At 32.8% G+C, this 18,074-nt stretch overlaps 4 protein-coding genes across 11 annotated transcripts in view; 3 read left to right on the top strand and 1 right to left on the bottom strand.

Annotated features, from left to right (window-relative positions):
* The window catches only part of LOC117235126 (putative uncharacterized protein DDB_G0271606), a 33,921-nt gene extending 32,749 nt beyond the window's left edge, over positions 1–1,172 (top strand). Inside the window, exon 9 of the mRNA XM_033496867.1 lies at positions 10–1,172. Within this exon, the coding sequence (XP_033352758.1) occupies positions 10–104 (95 nt within the window). The 3' untranslated portion in view covers positions 105–1,172. The remainder of the gene's footprint in view (positions 1–9) is intronic.
* A 623-nt stretch (positions 1,173–1,795) lies between these two features.
* LOC117235128 (putative uncharacterized protein DDB_G0292438) lies at positions 1,796–3,471 on the top strand. Of its 5 annotated transcripts, XM_033496870.1 has the most exons (5): positions 1,796–1,967; positions 2,047–2,238; positions 2,353–2,561; positions 2,640–2,773; positions 2,906–3,471. In XM_033496870.1, exons 3-5 carry the CDS (start codon positions 2,417–2,419, stop codon positions 3,065–3,067), a joined length of 441 nt encoding a protein of 146 aa, XP_033352761.1. In that variant the 5' UTR covers positions 1,796–1,967; positions 2,047–2,238; positions 2,353–2,416; the 3' UTR covers positions 3,068–3,471. The 5 variants fall into 5 exon arrangements, 4 of the variants coding, with proteins under 4 accessions (XP_033352761.1, XP_033352763.1, XP_033352760.1 ...); XM_033496872.1 differs by lacking the exon at positions 2,047–2,238; XR_004493628.1 differs by lacking the exon at positions 1,796–1,967 and having other exon boundaries at positions 1,974–2,561; positions 2,906–3,275; positions 3,352–3,471.
* A 2,015-nt stretch (positions 3,472–5,486) lies between these two features.
* LOC117235124 (heparan sulfate 2-O-sulfotransferase pipe) overlaps positions 5,487–18,074 on the top strand; it is a 117,197-nt gene continuing 104,609 nt past the window's right edge. The window contains exons 1-2 of one of the 2 annotated variants that reach the window (XM_033496865.1): positions 5,487–5,593; positions 11,227–11,364. The gene's annotated coding sequence lies outside the window, so the exon portion shown is untranslated. Of the gene's footprint in view, positions 5,594–11,154; positions 11,365–18,074 lie in introns of those variants that run through there. The other variant, XM_033496866.1, reaches the window with a different exon arrangement.
* LOC117235123 (leucine-rich repeat-containing protein 15-like) overlaps positions 13,898–18,074 on the bottom strand; it is a 29,724-nt gene continuing 25,547 nt past the window's right edge. For all 3 annotated transcript variants that reach the window (XM_033496860.1, XM_033496861.1, XM_033496862.1), the window contains exon 2: positions 13,898–16,130. In XM_033496860.1, coding sequence (XP_033352751.1) covers positions 14,232–16,121 — 1,890 coding nt within the window. In that variant the 5' untranslated portion in view covers positions 16,122–16,130 and the 3' untranslated portion in view covers positions 13,898–14,231. The remainder of the gene's footprint in view (positions 16,131–18,074) is intronic.

Genomic DNA, 18,074 nt, shown 5'->3' with positions numbered 1-18,074 from the left:
TGTTCACAGACGTGCAGCCACGTTCGGTGCGTTCAATCCCAGAGGCATTCACACACCGCCGTGAGAAGCGTGTACGTCGTTGCGCTTGTGATTGCGCCTGTTAATTTCAGTTGCAGCGAATCGGATCGAATGTCCCATCTTACCCGGTCAAAGAGAGTGTCCCAAAAAAGAAGAAAAGCATCTCGAAACATGTTTGACGAGTTCTCGTAAACCGAAAGAACATTTTTAAGGCGATCCCTAACACACGAACGTTACCCTCCTCGGATTTCACATTTTTGTAGATCTTACGAAAGTAAACTGGACCTGGTACATTACTTTTGTAGAAGACAATATATGGGACGAATGTCGCAGAGATTAAAAACGCCGTTAAGTTTGTAGTATTATACCGCTATAAAACAGCAAAGTCACGAGCGTATTTTTATTTAGGCTGTTCATAGTACGATCGAAGAAAATAAAATGATAAAAAAGAAAGAGAAGTTCGTGGCTCAGAAGATACCGTAGAGAGTAGACATCTATATCAACAGAGGTACACCTACAGTTAAAGAGAGAGGAAGATCTATTGATTTGGAATGATATTCTTTTTTTAACTAACACGTATTCAATGAAGAAAATCATTACAGTTTCTTCTTCTAGTGATATGACAATCGCGTATAGGGAGAGAATTGAAGATATGAGGAAATCTGTGATCGTTTCTTTTATTCGCGTCGAAAAGAGATAAGAAAACTACACAGAAACAAAACAGAAGAAGAAACTAATAATTTTTTTTTAAATAATCGGAGATAAGTTTGTAACCTTTTACGGCGATCGCTGTATATTATGTAGATGTGGCTTAAGAGAAGCGTTATTCATTAACCAGCGTCGTAATCAACATTGACATTTTCGTTTGGTTACTTTTAATCGGTTGTGTGCTTAGAAGAAGCGAAAATAAAGTGTGAAGATCCTTCCGTAAAATCCAATTTCCGATTTCGGCGTGTATGTTATTACTTTTTTCTGTACTTACAGCGTCGTTTCTTCCAAAACATCATTACATCATTTTTGCATCTATCCTAAATTGTTTTTAAGGTATGGATATTTTATTAATCTGTATTTTCTGTATTACATACACACACACATATATATTTCTTTTTTTCATGACAATTAATAAAGCGAAAAGATTATTGGTTTAGACTCGATACCCTGCGAACGTCTCATTTTATTATTTTTCTTTTTTCAAGGTAGCTTATTAATCATCAACAAGTACATGGTTTTAAGACATCTTAAAAGAAGTATACGCAAAAAAGAGATATTTTTGATAAGAAGCTTTTAACGTAGATTGGTAGGATGTAGCGTTTCATTGTAATATTGCGCCTGAATTAATAATATTAATAGATAGTTTAATACTTTTATATTGTATTAGATATAAACAATCAACTTTCACAAAGTACACGTTATTCCTTGTGCAGGATTTTTATATGATAGTTTATTCTAAAATTCTTTTAACAAAGATATTATGTAGAAGACGAAGTCTTAAAGATACAATTCGACGAATTAAAAACTTGGACCATGCTTAAATTTACGTCCTTAATAAATCATTAAAGTAACAATATTATTATTATTATCATTTCTTTGAATATAATTGACTAGCTTTCCTAATTAACTAGATTTCTTACAATGAACCTACTTAATAAAATACGATTAAATATATTAACGTAAGTTTCGAAAAAAAAATTTTTATTGAAGCGTCAATTTTATACCTACGTTACTGAATATGACATCATTCAATGGCGTAGGTTCGCAAAACCGAACTGAGCATGCGTATAACATGTCAGCTCGCGACGTACGAGCGGTTGTTTAGCGTGTGATCTTACACACAACACTGTTGCGTTATGGTTCGAGTTTGTTATGATAGTAACTAATTATTTTTGAATAAAAGTTTGTATATCGTTCCACGTATTTCGAAAAAAGGATTACGTCGGGCGTTATTGAAGGTGAGCACGTTCAGGAGTATACATTGTGTCGATAATCGTCATGACGTAGCACATTTTTAGATTTCACAATTCTATTTAGAAACAAACTGTGTGATAGATTAATGAGTTTTAACAATAACAGAACAAAGGGCGAAGAGTTCTGATATCGTCAATCTAATCGGAGTCATCCGCTCAAAATGATGAATTTTGAAGGAGAAAAAGGATCTACAAGATCCTCGTCATCACGAAATATTTGTTGCTGTCTCACAACAGCTAGATATAACAGTTCAAAGTAAATTTCCTAATTCGTGTTTAAATGATTCTTACATGATCATGATTTCTCACTCAACATTCAATGCCATGGTAGGACTTTTGTAGATGCACATTAACCATATTCACTTTTTAGTGTATATAGATATTACGTAGACGATCCAACCTGAGTGTACTATCAACTGATGTAGACAGATGATATGGACAAATTACAGAATCAGAATAGTCACCAACTGATCCACTGTAGATACAATAATAGTAATAATAATAATAATAGTAATAATAATAATAACAACAGGTTAACGGAATATTTTAATTTGGATAATCGCATAGATGATCCACTCCGTAAGCAAAGACAAAAAAGAAAATAAGTTGTATATACCTAGTAAATAATAAAAAACATATATTTATGTAAATTTATAGGTGAGCCGGAAGTAACAATGAATTTGAATGAGGGCTCAGCTCAATTATCATTTCATCCATGGGAAGAACCAGAAGAGGATATATTTGACTATGAAATTGATACTTTGTATCAAGATATGAATACAGAATCTGAGGTAAATTAATAAATATCATACAAATATTTTTTTCAATTAGTTACGTGCTTTGAATTGCTTTCTTGCATATATATTTATATTATATGTATAATATGTTAGTGCTATATTAACTTCAACTACGTTCATTTATAGGAGCAAGTGGTACCATCCAGTCAACTAAGTAATAGTTATAAATATCCTGATGAACTTACCATTTCTGATGATGAGGTAGATGAAGGCATATTTGAAGATGAACCAGTATCTAATTTAGTATTGCCAGATGACAATAACAGATACAACTCACAACCTCCGTGAATATCTACTTGACTGTAGTTGACATGTTTGTAGAGTAGCACTTTGTGCTAATTTGCTACCAATATCTAATGTTATTCAGTTTTCCATCCATCAGCAAAAATCACAGAATGTGTAAAAAGTGTTGTGGTAGTAACATTAGAACATTGATTGCTGTTTTATATTAAAATAAAACATTCCAAGTGGCTTTTTAATTCGTAGACATTGTGATGTAAGTTTCTACTTTATTTACATATAATGGTGATTTATGATTTACAACATTTGTTTCATATTGATATAAATTTTAGTTAACATTTTATTATACAAATGGAATTATATGATAGAGAGAAAGATATATAATACAATTCTTCAGTTAAGTAAAGTATTATTTAAGTGTACTTTGAGGACGATTATCGTCACTTGATTATCGTCATTGTTTAAAAGAAAAAGTTGATGAAAGATGGAATTACTTTTAGTATAGATTACATAAATAAATCCATTTTTATAAAGTGATGTGACATCACTAGACTCGTCAATATTCAGTAATAAAATATTTGGTTAAATTAATACCAATAACATTCTACTGTTGCACCATACAAATGTTTCTATTAATATTATATATGAGATATGAATTTATTTAAACATATTCTAAAATACACTTAGAAAAAATAATAGCGAAATGATTTTAACTGGAAATTATATATATTGGAAATATCTTATTTTTACTATGGTGAACATATTTTGAATATAATATTTAAATGTATATTATCATTAAAAACGTAATTATTGTATACACTCTTAAATGATATACTCTAATTAATTACATATGTAATAAAAGATAAAATAATAAAATATGAGAAACCATCCATCATAAGTTGATCAAGGGTGTATGTTTTCTCCTTTATATCATATTTATTAGTATTTCAGAAATTAGTATAAACAATTGATCACTGGCCTAAACAGTCAAATTGAATATTATTTTCTCATAGAATAGAAATACTATTTCTTTACAAAAGATATTTTTTCTTAATACGAAATTTTTATACAAGATCATTGATTGATATAATTTCAATGTTTTTAATTTTCGATATCCTTTTTATTTTATTTTCTATTTATTAAGTTCAATCACATCATCACTAGGAACACAGTCATATTGAGTGGGTTAATTCAATTCAGTATTCTTGCTATTCAGGACATAAAGTCACTGGAATATTTATGCTTTACTAGTTACATATGTTAAGTTATTACTCAACTTCTAGATGGAAGAATCATCTCTATGAATAAAACAATATTCTTCTATTTATATTCGAAGAATTAGGTAATATGAATATTAATTTGTTAAATTGAAATGTTAAAGAATATTAATATTTTACGATTCTCTTAAATTCTTAAATTAGTAATTTAATATTGTTTACTAGTTATTCTCTGTTCAATTTTCTTACAACAACACGAGAAAGATATAAAGAAAAGGGCCAGGTACGTTCACTCACTCATAAAAGCAAATAACTTCATAATCGTGATTTCTATAAATTATAGTAATTTATTGAATTACGGTAATCGTGCATGAAACCAACGCACGATTTAATAACTGGGTCAATAAAAGAAGATGTAAATACATAATATAATTTATCATTAAATAATTGCAAGCTATCGGAGATAATCTTATGTATGTAACCTATAAATTATGTATTAACAATCTTGCTGTCGAACTTGAATAAATAGTTCATAGATAGTATTCGGTGTTGCGTTTCATCAAAAGCAGCTTTTTCTGTCACCCAACACGCGATCCAGCCTACACAATGTCCCACGCTAGAATTACTTTCGAACTCGTGTTAGAAGGTGAAATCGAATCATATCGAATCGAATTTCGAAGAGCTTCCGCAGAATCGACAACCGTAACGAAATCGTTAGTTTTTCCCTCTGTGAGTTTGCGTGCATGGCAATAATTTACGGAAATGCGAGAATCATGATCGTAAATTTTATATCAAAGAAATGCAGCAACATGTAGTATTCTCACGCGAATTTCGATCCAAAAAAGGACTAAAAAGAAAGTTATATACACATTAAGGATGTTATTGTTCTAATCAGATAGTTGAATTATTATGAAATATTTATTTATTGTATGAATATAAAAGGAGAATTATTATGAAATATTTATTTATTGTATGAATATAAAAGGAACAAAGTTCTGTAAGTGTCATTATAATAACTCAAGCGAAGCTAACATTAAAAAGCTAAAATTGAAATTTCCAACATAATTTACACAATTTACCATTCTGCCTTATCAATCCATTTTTAGAGAAAGTTAAAGTTTATATAATATATTAATGTTTATTATTAATGTTATTATGTTATTATAATTTTTAATTTGTGATATTATAACCTTAACCTATAATATACATTTTACACATAATGTAAATACTTGTAATTTTTCTAATTATAGGTTGATTCTGCAGTCTATGTACATATAGTATAGAGGCTATCATAAAATTTCTGTCAATGATGTGACAACATAAGAAGAAATTAATTCATTCGTGAACTTATTTGAGGGTAACTATTTTAATATTTTAACATACATATACATATTTAAATCGCTTGCACGCATAATATACGAATATGCATGTAAGATTTACGGCATATGTATTATTAATCTTTACGCTTTGTTGCGATACAGTTAGAGCGATGTATGATTGATCGTACCTAAGCTCTCATTGTTTTCGATTAATTATCATAAAATTCAAATTTTTCGTTCGCCGTAATCCTACACCTTGGTACATGATCAAAGAATGCGGAAGTGATTGCAAAATTTCATGTTAATACCATGCCAAAACATGAGGAGCTGTCTCTGCATCTTTCTGCGTTTTATGCAAGTTTCGCTGTTTAATTGTTATCAGATTTTTAGCGATCGTGGAGAATCTTTCTCAAGTAACTTTTTCAATCAGAACAATATTTATTATTAGAAACGCTTTTTGTAAGTATATTTTAATTAGCTATTAATAGTTAAATTTATTTAAATAGAACATCGTTCGATTAAATATTAATATTAAGTAATAACAAGAATGATGTTATCAGAGAAATAATCTTGACCGAAATAAGCTAGCCATTTAAATCGTAAGTCACTCAATCGGGCACAAGAATCATGGATTTTAAGAACTTTCGAAAATCTTCGAATTCTTGAGGACTTATGAATAAAATATCCGATTACTGAATAATTTCGTGTAATTTATAAATATTGATGTGCATTACGTTCAAATCTTGAAATCAACATATTTTGAAAGTTATCGTGTGATTGATTTATTGATTGAACTGTTCAAAGGCCAAATTTGTTATCTCCATCTTTTGAAATTTTTAAAATCTTAGTTCTAAAACACTTGCCCGTAGGTTTGATTGGGGTTAGGTTGGGGTTAGATTTCATCAATTTTCTCTACTTTTTCTTTTCTACAGTTAATCGATGTGGCAAATCTGTAACTCAGTTGTGATGTTTAAAGGGATGAAAGTTTAAAAAAGATGTAACGACATTCACAAATGAAACCTATCTGAGGTTTCATAATGGTATCATTGGAAATAAATGTAGGAAGTCTAGTTTATCAGGTCGGTGTCCATCGTGCATTTCGATCTCGGAAATCGTACAGCACGATGTCGGGTGTAATTCAAACCAGAGTCCAGTTTTGCTGGTACAGAAATACCGGGCGACAGTTTTGCAAGCAGTTTCGCGTTACAAGTAAGGACGACAACTTTTCATTTGCGATTTTAGAAGAATATTATACTGCACACTCTGGATCATACTAATTACTATCATTCTATATTACTATTACATTACACTTGAAACAAGTAAGGTGGTTGCACCTTTTATAGTCTATTTTTGGTATCCTACTGATGATTCCAAATTTTAATTACCTTCAGTTATGTAGTAATAATTAAATGAATGAAGAGTCAACGTAAAACGGTGCATTATCACTATCACTTCAAATTTAGGCATTTAATGCCAATTTTAAATTTATGTTCAATGATAAAGCGTAAGAAGAAAGATTTTCCTTTGATCAAAAGATTATATGTCTTTCGAATGTTTGCTCTAAATTTTAATTAAATTTTGATTTAATTTTGAATTTGGATAGTGTAATAATTTGTCAAGGATGCATTAAGTGAAAATTACAAAAATCACGCTTCACAGGTGAATTTAGTGTTAACTATTATTATTAAACTGTTATATGTTTATGGAAATTTGTGTTTTTATGAATATAATTGAAGAAAGTGTAACTTAGATAGAGAATCGTTTTACTTCTTAAATATTGTAACATTATGTCCATTTATGTAAACACATTCCAATTATCCGTAAACGTATAAAAATTTGCAATCTTATCTCTGACCATGCTTAATTATCTTATACTCTATTATTACCACACTAACTTCGTTCTGGACTTGTTCTAGACTTGTTTCAGTCGACCTATTCCTAATCGCATTTCCCATCTTATGCAAATTTCACATTGTGCCTCCCCACAGCGACACCGAACGTTTTTCATTCACGAAACAGCGGAAGAACTTTTACCTCGCCCACGCGAGAAGATGAAATCATGTGAGCGTTGTTTATTCACCGAAGAATCATCTATTCAACGTTTGTAACATCGAGCATACGCATAGTGGGGTAAAAAATATGAGCAAAAGATAGCTAAATGTTCGGAATTGGACGTTTTCAAAAGACCAATCTAAACCGAAACCGGTTCTATTTGACCTGGATGATTTTTTAAGAATTTAATTTTTTAAACTAGCCTCGTAAAATGCTTTGTGGAACGTTTTGTAATCGTAAGCTAGTATAATACGCTATACTTACAGATGCGAAAGGTAATCAATGGAATACCTAAATTTTTTACTAAAGTTTTTTTTTATATATTTTGCAACATTGTAACTTTATGCTTGTGACATCAAGGTGTTAATTTATTGCGAATGAATTACGAAATTTAGTTTAGAGAGACGGTATTTAATAGTTTATTTATTACTATTGATACCTGATCTATTCAAGAAATTATTATTACTGCTAGCTACGCAAAGAATCATATTAATCAATTCATATTCTTATGAATACAATTAAAGCAACAGAGCATAAATGGAAATTTTTTCACACACTAAGTATTATGACGAGTACTTTATTTTAAATATTTCTGCATATTACCTACATTCTACATGTTTTTGTTTAAAGTTCCTTATCAGTGCATAACAATTTTATATACATTAAGAAAGTTTATATACATTATAATTCAATAATGAATTAATAGTTTCAATTTGATTTTACAGAAATATAAAAGTTATACATATTAAAGCTTATATACCAAGCATTTCAAGGCTTAATATCAAAATATTGTCAAGTTATGTGAAAACCTTGAAGATTATGTCAGCTTTCTCGATTCATCGATCACTATAGCTGAGATCACCGACATAGAACCACTTTCTGGCTGTAAATCAAAATCCGATTCTCCATCCTCGATATGTCTTCGTGAAATATTTATCATTTTTTTCTGTTCATTTCACGTGATCGCATTAAATGGACTGGAGCGTTACGCGCACTAAAAAGGCGTTTTATGAACATCACATGCTCACCTTCGGAAGAAGAGGAAGGCCAATGAACTCGGCTTTTGGACCTTTCTCCTCTGAAGTTATACATTTTCTCCGCTTAACGTTCGTTCGAGATTCGATGGCATCCTTTTCTTTTTTCTTTTTTTTTCTTTCCCGCTCTGGTCGAGTTCGGTAACCTACTTAATTCCGATGTTATACTTCCGCCCAATTTCTTGCAACGTTATCTACACATGCGAGGTATGCTGGTTATAAAATTGATTTACATGTAAACGCATTAACATATTATCAATCGGCTGTTTTATCTAAAAACTAGCCAGTAGCGATATGTCACCAGTTTTTTCTTATTTATGGTAGAATATAAAGATATTCACCAGTAATCAATTTATTTAGGTAGCAATTAAATTTGAGTTATTAGCTTATTAACTGATTTTATCTAAAAACGTATCACGCGTTACCTATCTTCATAGCAGAATAGAAAAATTCTCAAGTTTAAATGGATTGAAATTAATTTTATTTGTACGTAATTAATCTGGTTTATTTGATTTATTAGATTATTTACACGTAATTAACTTTATCCACGCGTTACAGATTAGTTTCATAGAACATAAAAGATGCCAAGGGATTTTAAATACATTTTAATTAATTTTCCTTTACGTAATTAAATTTATTGTTACAGAATTTAGTTACAAAAATTTTGTATATATTTTATTCATGTGCGTATATTAACTTTATCTTCGCATCTCGTAGGTTCTATACCATTCACTTGTATTTTATGTCCTTTCGTTGGAGTTATGTCATCGAGCGCTCAAAGACTACATTTGCATATTAAAACAGTTTGTATTTCAGAAACTCTTACGGCGCTTAATAGTTGCTATTAAAGCGTTAAAAACATATGACATCCTACACAAAGTATATATTGTATGCAAAAGTGAAGTTACATCGATGTTTTAGAGTGTTAAACACCTTAGGTAATAATCAGAATGATCGTGACGATCGGCATTCGATGGATCTCAGCTGGAGACTAGAAAGTCCATCAAAGCCTAGTTTCTTTCTCTTCTTTTTACTTCTATCTGTTCATACATTGGATGTTTTGTCTGTTTTTTATTGTTATTACTGCATGAAATTCATCATTCGCAATGCCAGCTATAAATTTTACTGTCCACCGATTTTTTTTGGAGATGCGAGTGATTCATTGATCAAGTACTGACAATATAATTTTTCTTCTCGACATAGCAATGTTTGAAAGGAATGACAACTTTTCATGTAGCACAAAGATCGATTTCTACGTTATTAATTTCTTTTTTCTTTTCTACTTTTATTACTGTACGAAAATACATGGAAAACACGCGTGAATTTTTTAGCACAAATTAAACATTTTTTTACTTGTAAAACGTTTAGAAACTTTCCACAGAGAGGTTCAATGATATTTCCAAAATCTCGTCGAAGCTCTTCGATCAATTAATTCAATAAACCTAAATTTTTTTCTAAATTACGTAACTACTTAACCACACCGTATTATACAATTATATCCTTCCACGGTATAGCCATTAAACCAGTCGTTTTCGACACCTGTTGAATCGGAAATGACCAAAATTATATTACTCAATGACATGAGAATATTCGAAACCATCCATCAAATCCAATGACGTTGATGTAGCAATTTTAACGTGTAGACGATATCTTTCGATTGCGTAACTCTCGTTAAGACGTGAAGATTATGGAGGAAGAACATGATATATATATATAGACCACATTGTTTTTTGATCTCGTAGAAATACAATTCTAAAATAGTAAAACAATCTTATTCCTGGATTTAAAATAAACAAAACGATGTTTAAGCAGGAGAGACATTTTATATCTGACTTTCGTCTCTCGTCTTTGTACTTTTTCTGTCTTGCCCAATATCATAAAAATATCGATCGAAACGTTAGGAGTATTCTCGATTTAGTAAGAAATCTCGTCAACTTATCAATCGTTCGTAAATCGCGTGCTTTTTGGAATTTGTCATACTATTCCCCATGTTATACGAAGCTATCGATACCCAAAGTTACGTTACAATGCAACATTTCGCTTACAATTTCCTTTCAGTCAACTTGCATTATTGAACTCTATTCGATGCACATTGTACTTGCGAAAAGGAGTTGCAAGAATTTCCTCGATGCATTCTTCCCTACTATTCCTTCCTTCATTCAGATCCTACTGTAATAAACAATTCTTTTCAAATTATAAAAATTCTCCTCGTGTCTGCGACGTGTGCAATAGGTTTCTCCGATGTATCTATTATTCCAATACTTTAAGATGCTGTAACTTGATTTTTAGAACTTGGCTTCGAAACTCGTTTTGTAACTTAACTTACTCTATTCGATTCGTAATAAGATTCTGTTCAGGCGTAAGCTGCGCACATTACCTCGTTGCTTGTTTCTTAACAGATGCTAAGTACTCTATTTTAAAGGACGTTAAAATCGAAAGAGTCTGTGAAAATGGACTCGTAATGAATTTATCTCTATATTTCCTACGATTTTTACGTTTGTTCGACGAACTATACCGCCGACTATTCACAACATTCTCGTCGATTTCTGTACACACACGTAACGTTATAATGTACCTGTTCACAGAGATGTCAGACGGTAGTCCTGGCAGACGCACGTTCGATAACCCTACAAGGTACCGTTGGCTAAACCGGAAGTGGAGAACACGGGTATACGGTGCGACGAAATTGCTCGGGACCTTCGCCACGGAACGAGAACCAGCTGGTATGTGAGAATGCGTTCCTTCTTTGTCGGTGTTCAAAAAATCACGATGGGAGCGACACCCTCGCAAACGACCTCGATGGTTTCACGAAAGTCGTTTCTTTCCTCGCCTTCTTTTTTTTCTTGCTTCTCTTTCTTCGCGAGTAACTATCGAAATGACGGATGAAAGATCAAGGATTTCCAGGCTGTCGTGACTCAGACTTATTACGCGTCGTATTGTCTGAGTCTATTGTCTTCCGCGTAGAAGTTTATGGTAAGTCTTTGAAGCGAAGTTTCTATGGTATTGTTGCTGATTCATCAGGAATCGTAATAATAATTAGAATGATACCGCGGTACTTCCTGCGACAGTTTCTGCTGCGATTGAACCGGTGCTCTACAAGTCACAAATTACAATAATATAATATTATAATAATAGAAGAAGCGAATTTCTTGCAAATGGATTTTATAAATCAAATGTTGGTTGATTACCCTATTACGTTTGGGTGTTCTGTTCAGATGACTTCTATGCTCCAACGCTGTAATTATTGTATCAATTATAGAATGGTTTTGATCATTTTACTGCGTTTACATTCTACATGATGTAATCTCATTTCTAGATTGATACGAACATCTTTTATTAACTTTTAATGGAATGGGATTTTTCACTTTGAGACACGCGAACGAATCTTCTGAAAAGTACACGTGTGAAAAGGATACACAATTAGCATAAACCTTTACTAACATAAGTTAACTCTAGAGTTCCCAATCTTCAATTTGAATTTGAATATATTATACATAGTTGATTAGAATTACGGTAATATGAATATGTAATTATATTTTTATCTCGGTAAAAGTAGACAATCTCATAGCAGACGCTTTAACCGGTTTCGCTTTTTAACCTTCGTTAGATTGTTAGATTTTCAGCAAGCCAAAAAAGAAAAAAGAAATCGACAGATCTCGTACATTTGTTTGGTTTCCAGCAAGAATCATATTTCCACAACTCCTGTAGGCTAACACTAATCACGACCATATTGATCGCATGGAAACACCAAACGAAGGTCTTATACCTCGTTTTAGTTAAAGTCGAATTAATACCAAAGTAAAGCCAAAGTACTTCCAGAATTCCTGTCGATCGATCAAGTACACACACGTTGCGGATATCTCGTCACACGTCGCGCGGTGTGACTTAAAAACTGTTTCTTCCCAAAACGTGTTAAATACGCGTTAGATCGTTGTTCGAGGTTTCCATTCGATTCCAAAGAATTACATAAATTTGCAACGTGCTGTCCCTATTCCCAGAGGATCGTTTAGCGGTAGGATGAAAACGATCTTGAAGCGTGTCGATTTTCCTCAAAATCCGGTCGCACCTGAGCTTTCCAAGGTTCTCGTAAAAGTCAAGGCCAGCCGGTCGTAAACCACAGGCATCATTTTATACCGCGTGCATTATACGTCTATCCGCGTACTTATATAGCGCATAGCCGTTCAGGAGAAAGCGAACTGCACCGAGCAACCAGTTTATGAAAATTACCGCGACCATATTGGATGGTCGCCTTTCACGGGCAAACACGTACACCGAACTTGAAAACCTTTAATCGCCATTAGACGAAGAAGGTGCGACAATCAGACCGCTCCGCCTTTAATGGAATTTTCTTACACGCAATTAGGTGGAATTTATTATTGTACATAGCGGTTTCTATCGTTCGCTTTTCAACGGTTATAAGCTCTATTGTTTGTAAATCTAATCGCCAGCGTGTTGCTACGATGCGATGTTACACCACACTGCGTATGGAGCTTTCTTTCGTTCCTGTATCATTGAATTAGGTTTTCCCATTGAAATGGGCGTCCCGCCAGAATCGGAACGCCTGTGTATCTCGCGAGTGTCTCTAATGATACCGAAAGATGTTTTAATCATGATCTGATTTGGCTTTCTGCGAACGTAGACGCTATAAGAGAATTCATTCTTTCGTGATCGTACGATGATAAATCCTCTTTGTCGTAGTATAGTACTTAATTGTCGTTCGAAATACAATTTTTGTAATTGTTTTATGCTTGCGGTGCTTCGAAGTACAAATACGTATTTTTAAATCGTGTATTATAAAAAAGGAAGAAATTAGACTATGTAGTACAATTAGCTGAATTTAATAAGTATCGAGTATCTATTTAATACTTGCGACTTATTATTGTGCATTACTAATAGAAAATTGTAAATGGTTAAAAATGTCGAATCTTTCAGCCGAATATTTTTTTTGTATTGTGTATTTTTTTGTGAATATTGAATTTTCTGCGAATTCTTAGAATATTGAATTCTTCCAGTATATAAATCTTATTGCCGATTTGAGATCGCTATTATTAATAGTAATTTCTGCTTCATTTTCCTATTTCAATGTTTCTCCGAATTATCTTATTTCTTAATTTGTTTTACGTTTCTTTTCCTAAATTTTCAAGATTTTGATTATCATTTCGCTTACTTTCGAATCACAAAATTGAAAGAATTTAGATTACAGAAGGTTCCTAGAACACGTGGAGGGAAATTTATTTAAAAATAATACGACCTTCGTATTCTTCTATTCGTTTATTTCTTTTACAAACTTTCCTGTTCTAAGGATTCTAAGGAAGGTTTTCTAAGGAAACATTCATATCACATTTCGATAGTTACAAATACACAAAGCTATTTTCGATTTGTGAACCATCGATAATATAGATATCAGAAACTCGATAGAAATACTCAAAACTACCGACTATCAGAAAAAAAGAAACGATTCGAAGCAAAGAATTCTTTCGTCTGAACGAATAAAAATAATATCCCAAACCTAATATCTCCGTATATGTTAAATCTATATAAATGATAAAAACGAACGTAAGTGAGTGCACGAGTCGTTGTATCTGTCCGCTTAAATATCTTCGAAAACTCCACCCTGCAGTTCCTTCAGTTGGTTATTGTAGATATACAAGAAGTTCCCTCTAACCAAACTCAGCCCATAAAGAGCGCCGTTTTGTAGCGTCTGCAGCGGATTCTTCGAAATATCCAGAATACTCAAACTTCCTAAATTCTTGCAGGAACCTTTCGGTATTTCGTTGATTTGATTCTCATTTAACCAAAGGCGTTTCAATTGTGGCAGACCTTCGTAACTGTCGCCATCGATAGTCGTCAAGGTATTGTTACTCAGATGCAAATCTCTAAGAGTAGGTAGATCGAAGGTTCCTTTTGGGATAGTCGAGATTTTATTTCCAGTGAGAGACAACGTAAATCTGGGAACATTGACGAAGCTAGCCTTTTCTAGGCTGTTTATTTCGTTGAAATCGATGTGAAGGAAGTCCAAAGTCTGAGGTAGATCCGAAAAAGTGTCGGCACTGATCTTACCCAGTTTATTCCAAGCCAGGTTCAAGTCTTTCAGACTCTCCAATTCCGAAAACGTACCCTTTTGAAGCTCTGCCAGACTATTTCGATGAAGGTAAAGAGTAGTCAACTGTTTCAAATCGGAGAACGCCTGACGTTCGATATCTGTCAGGCTGTTTTTAGTAATAATCAACACCTGCAACGAATCCAACCCCTTAAATACGTTGTTCTGCAGTTTCTGAATCTTGTTGTTAGCCAGGTTCAGGTAGACCAGGCGAGGCAGATTCGAGAAAGCCGCGTCAGGAATGGCAGAGATCTGATTTGCCGCTAATATCAGCTCTGTCAGAGTATCGGGCAAACTAGAAGAGAACGAAAGGTTCTCCAGCTGATTTCCATTAAGAAACAGGGTAGTCAAATTGGTTTTCGCGAAAGCATCATCCTCCACTTTGTCTATGAGATTGTTTCGAAGATTCAGTATTTTTAGGTACTTGTTTTCGATCACCTGGCTCCAGATACCTCTGATCCTATTGCCCATCAGATTCACATAAATCAGATCCTCGGGAAGATCGTTCAGTAGTTCCTTGGTGATTTCTGTGATCTCGTTGTTCGCAAGGTCCAAAGAAACTAACGGAAGGTATTGTAATTGGTACCATTTTTCGTGGAATCCTTTGATTCCTAATCCTCGCAGGCTGACAGATCTCTCCTTCTCGTTCACTGGTATCTCCAGACATCCATTCGCCACCTGTTTATTGTCTTCGAGTGGTTCTATAGATAGCAGTATGTTATTTGATATGCACAATTTTAACTTCTGGCCTTTCTTTATCGACGATTTCGTGTATGGCGCGAAATCCTTCAACACGTTACTCTCTGTCGCCTTTTCTATCTCTTTATCTATTCCATCGTTGGGTTGTTCGATATATTCTTCAGCCTTCACCTTCTCCAAATATTTCAACTCCTCGTCGTCTTTCAGGAATGAATTCGTGAATGTTCCCGTGCTTATGCTCCAAAGAACGTTTCCTTCTGTTAATATGCTGGTGGATTTCGTTAGACCGAACAAATGTCCTCTACGAAGGTGTATTATGGGGTTGCAGGAAATGTTCAACACCTGAAGCTTCTCCAAGCGGATGAACAAGTTTTCGAGGCTGGTTAAGTTGTTCTGCGCTAAGGATAAGTATTCTAAGTTTGTCAGATTGGAGAACATGAATTCTGGGAGCGATTCGAGCGAGTTATTGGCCAAGTTCAAGGATTTTAGAGACGGTACGTTGTCGAAAGCGTTCTTTTCTAAGCGAAGAATTCCTAAGCCGGATAAATCCAGCTCGTCGATGAGTTTGTCATGGAATTGTACGTCTTTCAGGATTCCATCCACCAGTTCCAAGTTGTACCCCTCTAGCGTTGGATTCAGTGGCGCCGCTAGCACCAATGGCAAGCACAGAAGAAGAAACATCCTTAGTACCTAGGGGAGAGAAGGATTTTATCGTTTAAAAAATGTTGCTTCGTTACGATTGATAATCTTGTTGTCGACCTTCTATGATTCTATAATTATCAGAAAACAGACTATCTGATCGAGCTTATTAGTTATTTTACTTTAAATGTAAAATATAATTAGCTTTATACCAGATGCCGTCTTGCACGATAATTTTACCAATTAACGATATTAGTAAATTGACGAGTTACAGGTTTTAAGTTACGTACTTAGTTTTTATAATTTTATAGTTTCGCGTTGAATAGGATAATCGGGCGATTTATAATACATAAAAATTATTCGATAAATTTCATTTGATCTGTTATCGTTATATCTGTAAGAAAATTTATCAACATGGATAATTTATAATTTATGACTCGTAAAATTCCATTAATAATATTTGCTTATTATTATTGCTTATAGAAATTTAATATATAATAAATTTAATATATCGATATAAAATTTGAGCGTATTAAACGTACAGTATCTAATGTGTAACAATGAGTGGATGATATAACGTGTAGATGTGTTATGGAACGATTCGTGGAATTGTATTTTTTGCAAATTTTGAGATATAGGGGATCGAAAAAGAAATTTTATCTTCTTGGATAAATTTTATTAGGAATTTTTAACGGATAGAACCGAAAGAAAGTAGAACAAAGATACAAAAAAAAAAAAAGAACTTCGTATTTATAACTGCGAATTAAGCGTTTAAGAAATTACCAGAGCGAAGCGAGTAAAAACAAAGAAACATACATGGGGAGTCTACGCGACCAGATTTTGTTTTTCTTCATTTCCCTCTCTTTTTATGGAAATGAGATAATTTATTTCACAGCTCCGTGTTATGTTTGCACGAACATACCAGTAATGTTATCGCGTCAGTAGAATATACCGACGTTGCTTTTAGCGAAAGACGTGGAAGAGGAATGACGTTTAACACGTTCTGAAATTTGTAAAATGGTATTTTTTCGACTGTTTTATGAATCCCCCTGGTAACTCCGGGATTGTTGAAATTACCATAGCCCTTCTTTTACATCTTGAAGGAAACTTGCATTACGTATGGAATAACCGGTTCTACCACTTCTTGAAATCAAAGTTACGAAGCTCCGTTTATTTGTTTTCAACGACTTTTCTTTTTAAGTTTGAACAGCTTTGTGTTAGTAAGACGAGATGCTAGTCCCTGGTAAGTAATTGCGACGCGACGAGCAAAGTAAAGTCGCAGGGTGATATAAAGCTGAAAGCTGCGCGAATAAGGCTGTAAAATTTTATTACGAACTTTCAAACTTTTGCAATAATAATTCCCTTTTTATTAAGATTAATATTTTATAGATGAATGTCGCGTTTTCGTATTATGAATGAATAATAATGCAAGTTTTTATGTTATGTATTTATCTTGATAAAATGTAATTAAAAACATTTTTTCTTTTTTTTTGATAAGCTTTCATCAGCTTTCTCGTCCGTCTGATTTTTTTATGACTATCCCGCCTTTTTTTGCTGTTTTCTCCTTCTTTCCTTATCGGTTTTATGCGTCTTACGTTGTAAAAATTTATACGTTTCTCCTACAACATACGTATATTGTATATTTATAAAATGGTAAAAATCGTTAGGATATATAAAATTTAAAGCATGATATACACTAAAAATTCTTAATCCTTAGCCATATACTACTAATACACTTACTAGGGAATTAAATTTCTTCGTATAAAATTCTTCTTCTATTATATTATTGTAACATTTTATAGTATAATAGCGTTTTTCGAAAGCTCACTATTGCCATCGTAATTACTGTAATATTTAAAATTTTGTCTGAAATTTCACTTTACTATGAAGTCTGTGCGTTTATGTAATCATAAAAGTTTTAAAATTCGTTTTCTAAAAGACTACCATTTGTAACTGAGCGTGAATCGCACCAATTAATTACATTTTAAATATTTT

This window comes from Bombus vosnesenskii, unplaced genomic scaffold (assembly GCF_011952255.1).
Source record: "Bombus vosnesenskii isolate JDL3184/JDL3185 unplaced genomic scaffold, Bvos_JDL3184-5_v1.1 scf7180000013314, whole genome shotgun sequence".
Taxonomy (NCBI): Eukaryota; Metazoa; Arthropoda; class Insecta; order Hymenoptera; family Apidae; genus Bombus; species Bombus vosnesenskii.
The sequence above is the reverse complement of the archived record's forward strand: the minus strand, read 5'-3'. Positions and strand labels throughout refer to the sequence as shown.

Bases quoted from the DNA above. Each gene is read 5' to 3' on its own strand.
- LOC117235128 (XM_033496872.1), top strand. From the start codon at position 2,417: ATGGACAAATTACAGAATCAGAATAGTCACCAACTGATCCACTGTAGA. The intron at 2,562-2,639 runs GTAAGCAAAGAC...GTAAATTTATAG, and splicing joins TCGCATAGATGATCCACTCC to GTGAGCCGGAAGTAACAATG. The intron at 2,774-2,905 runs GTAAATTAATAA...GTTCATTTATAG, and splicing joins ATATGAATACAGAATCTGAG to GAGCAAGTGGTACCATCCAG.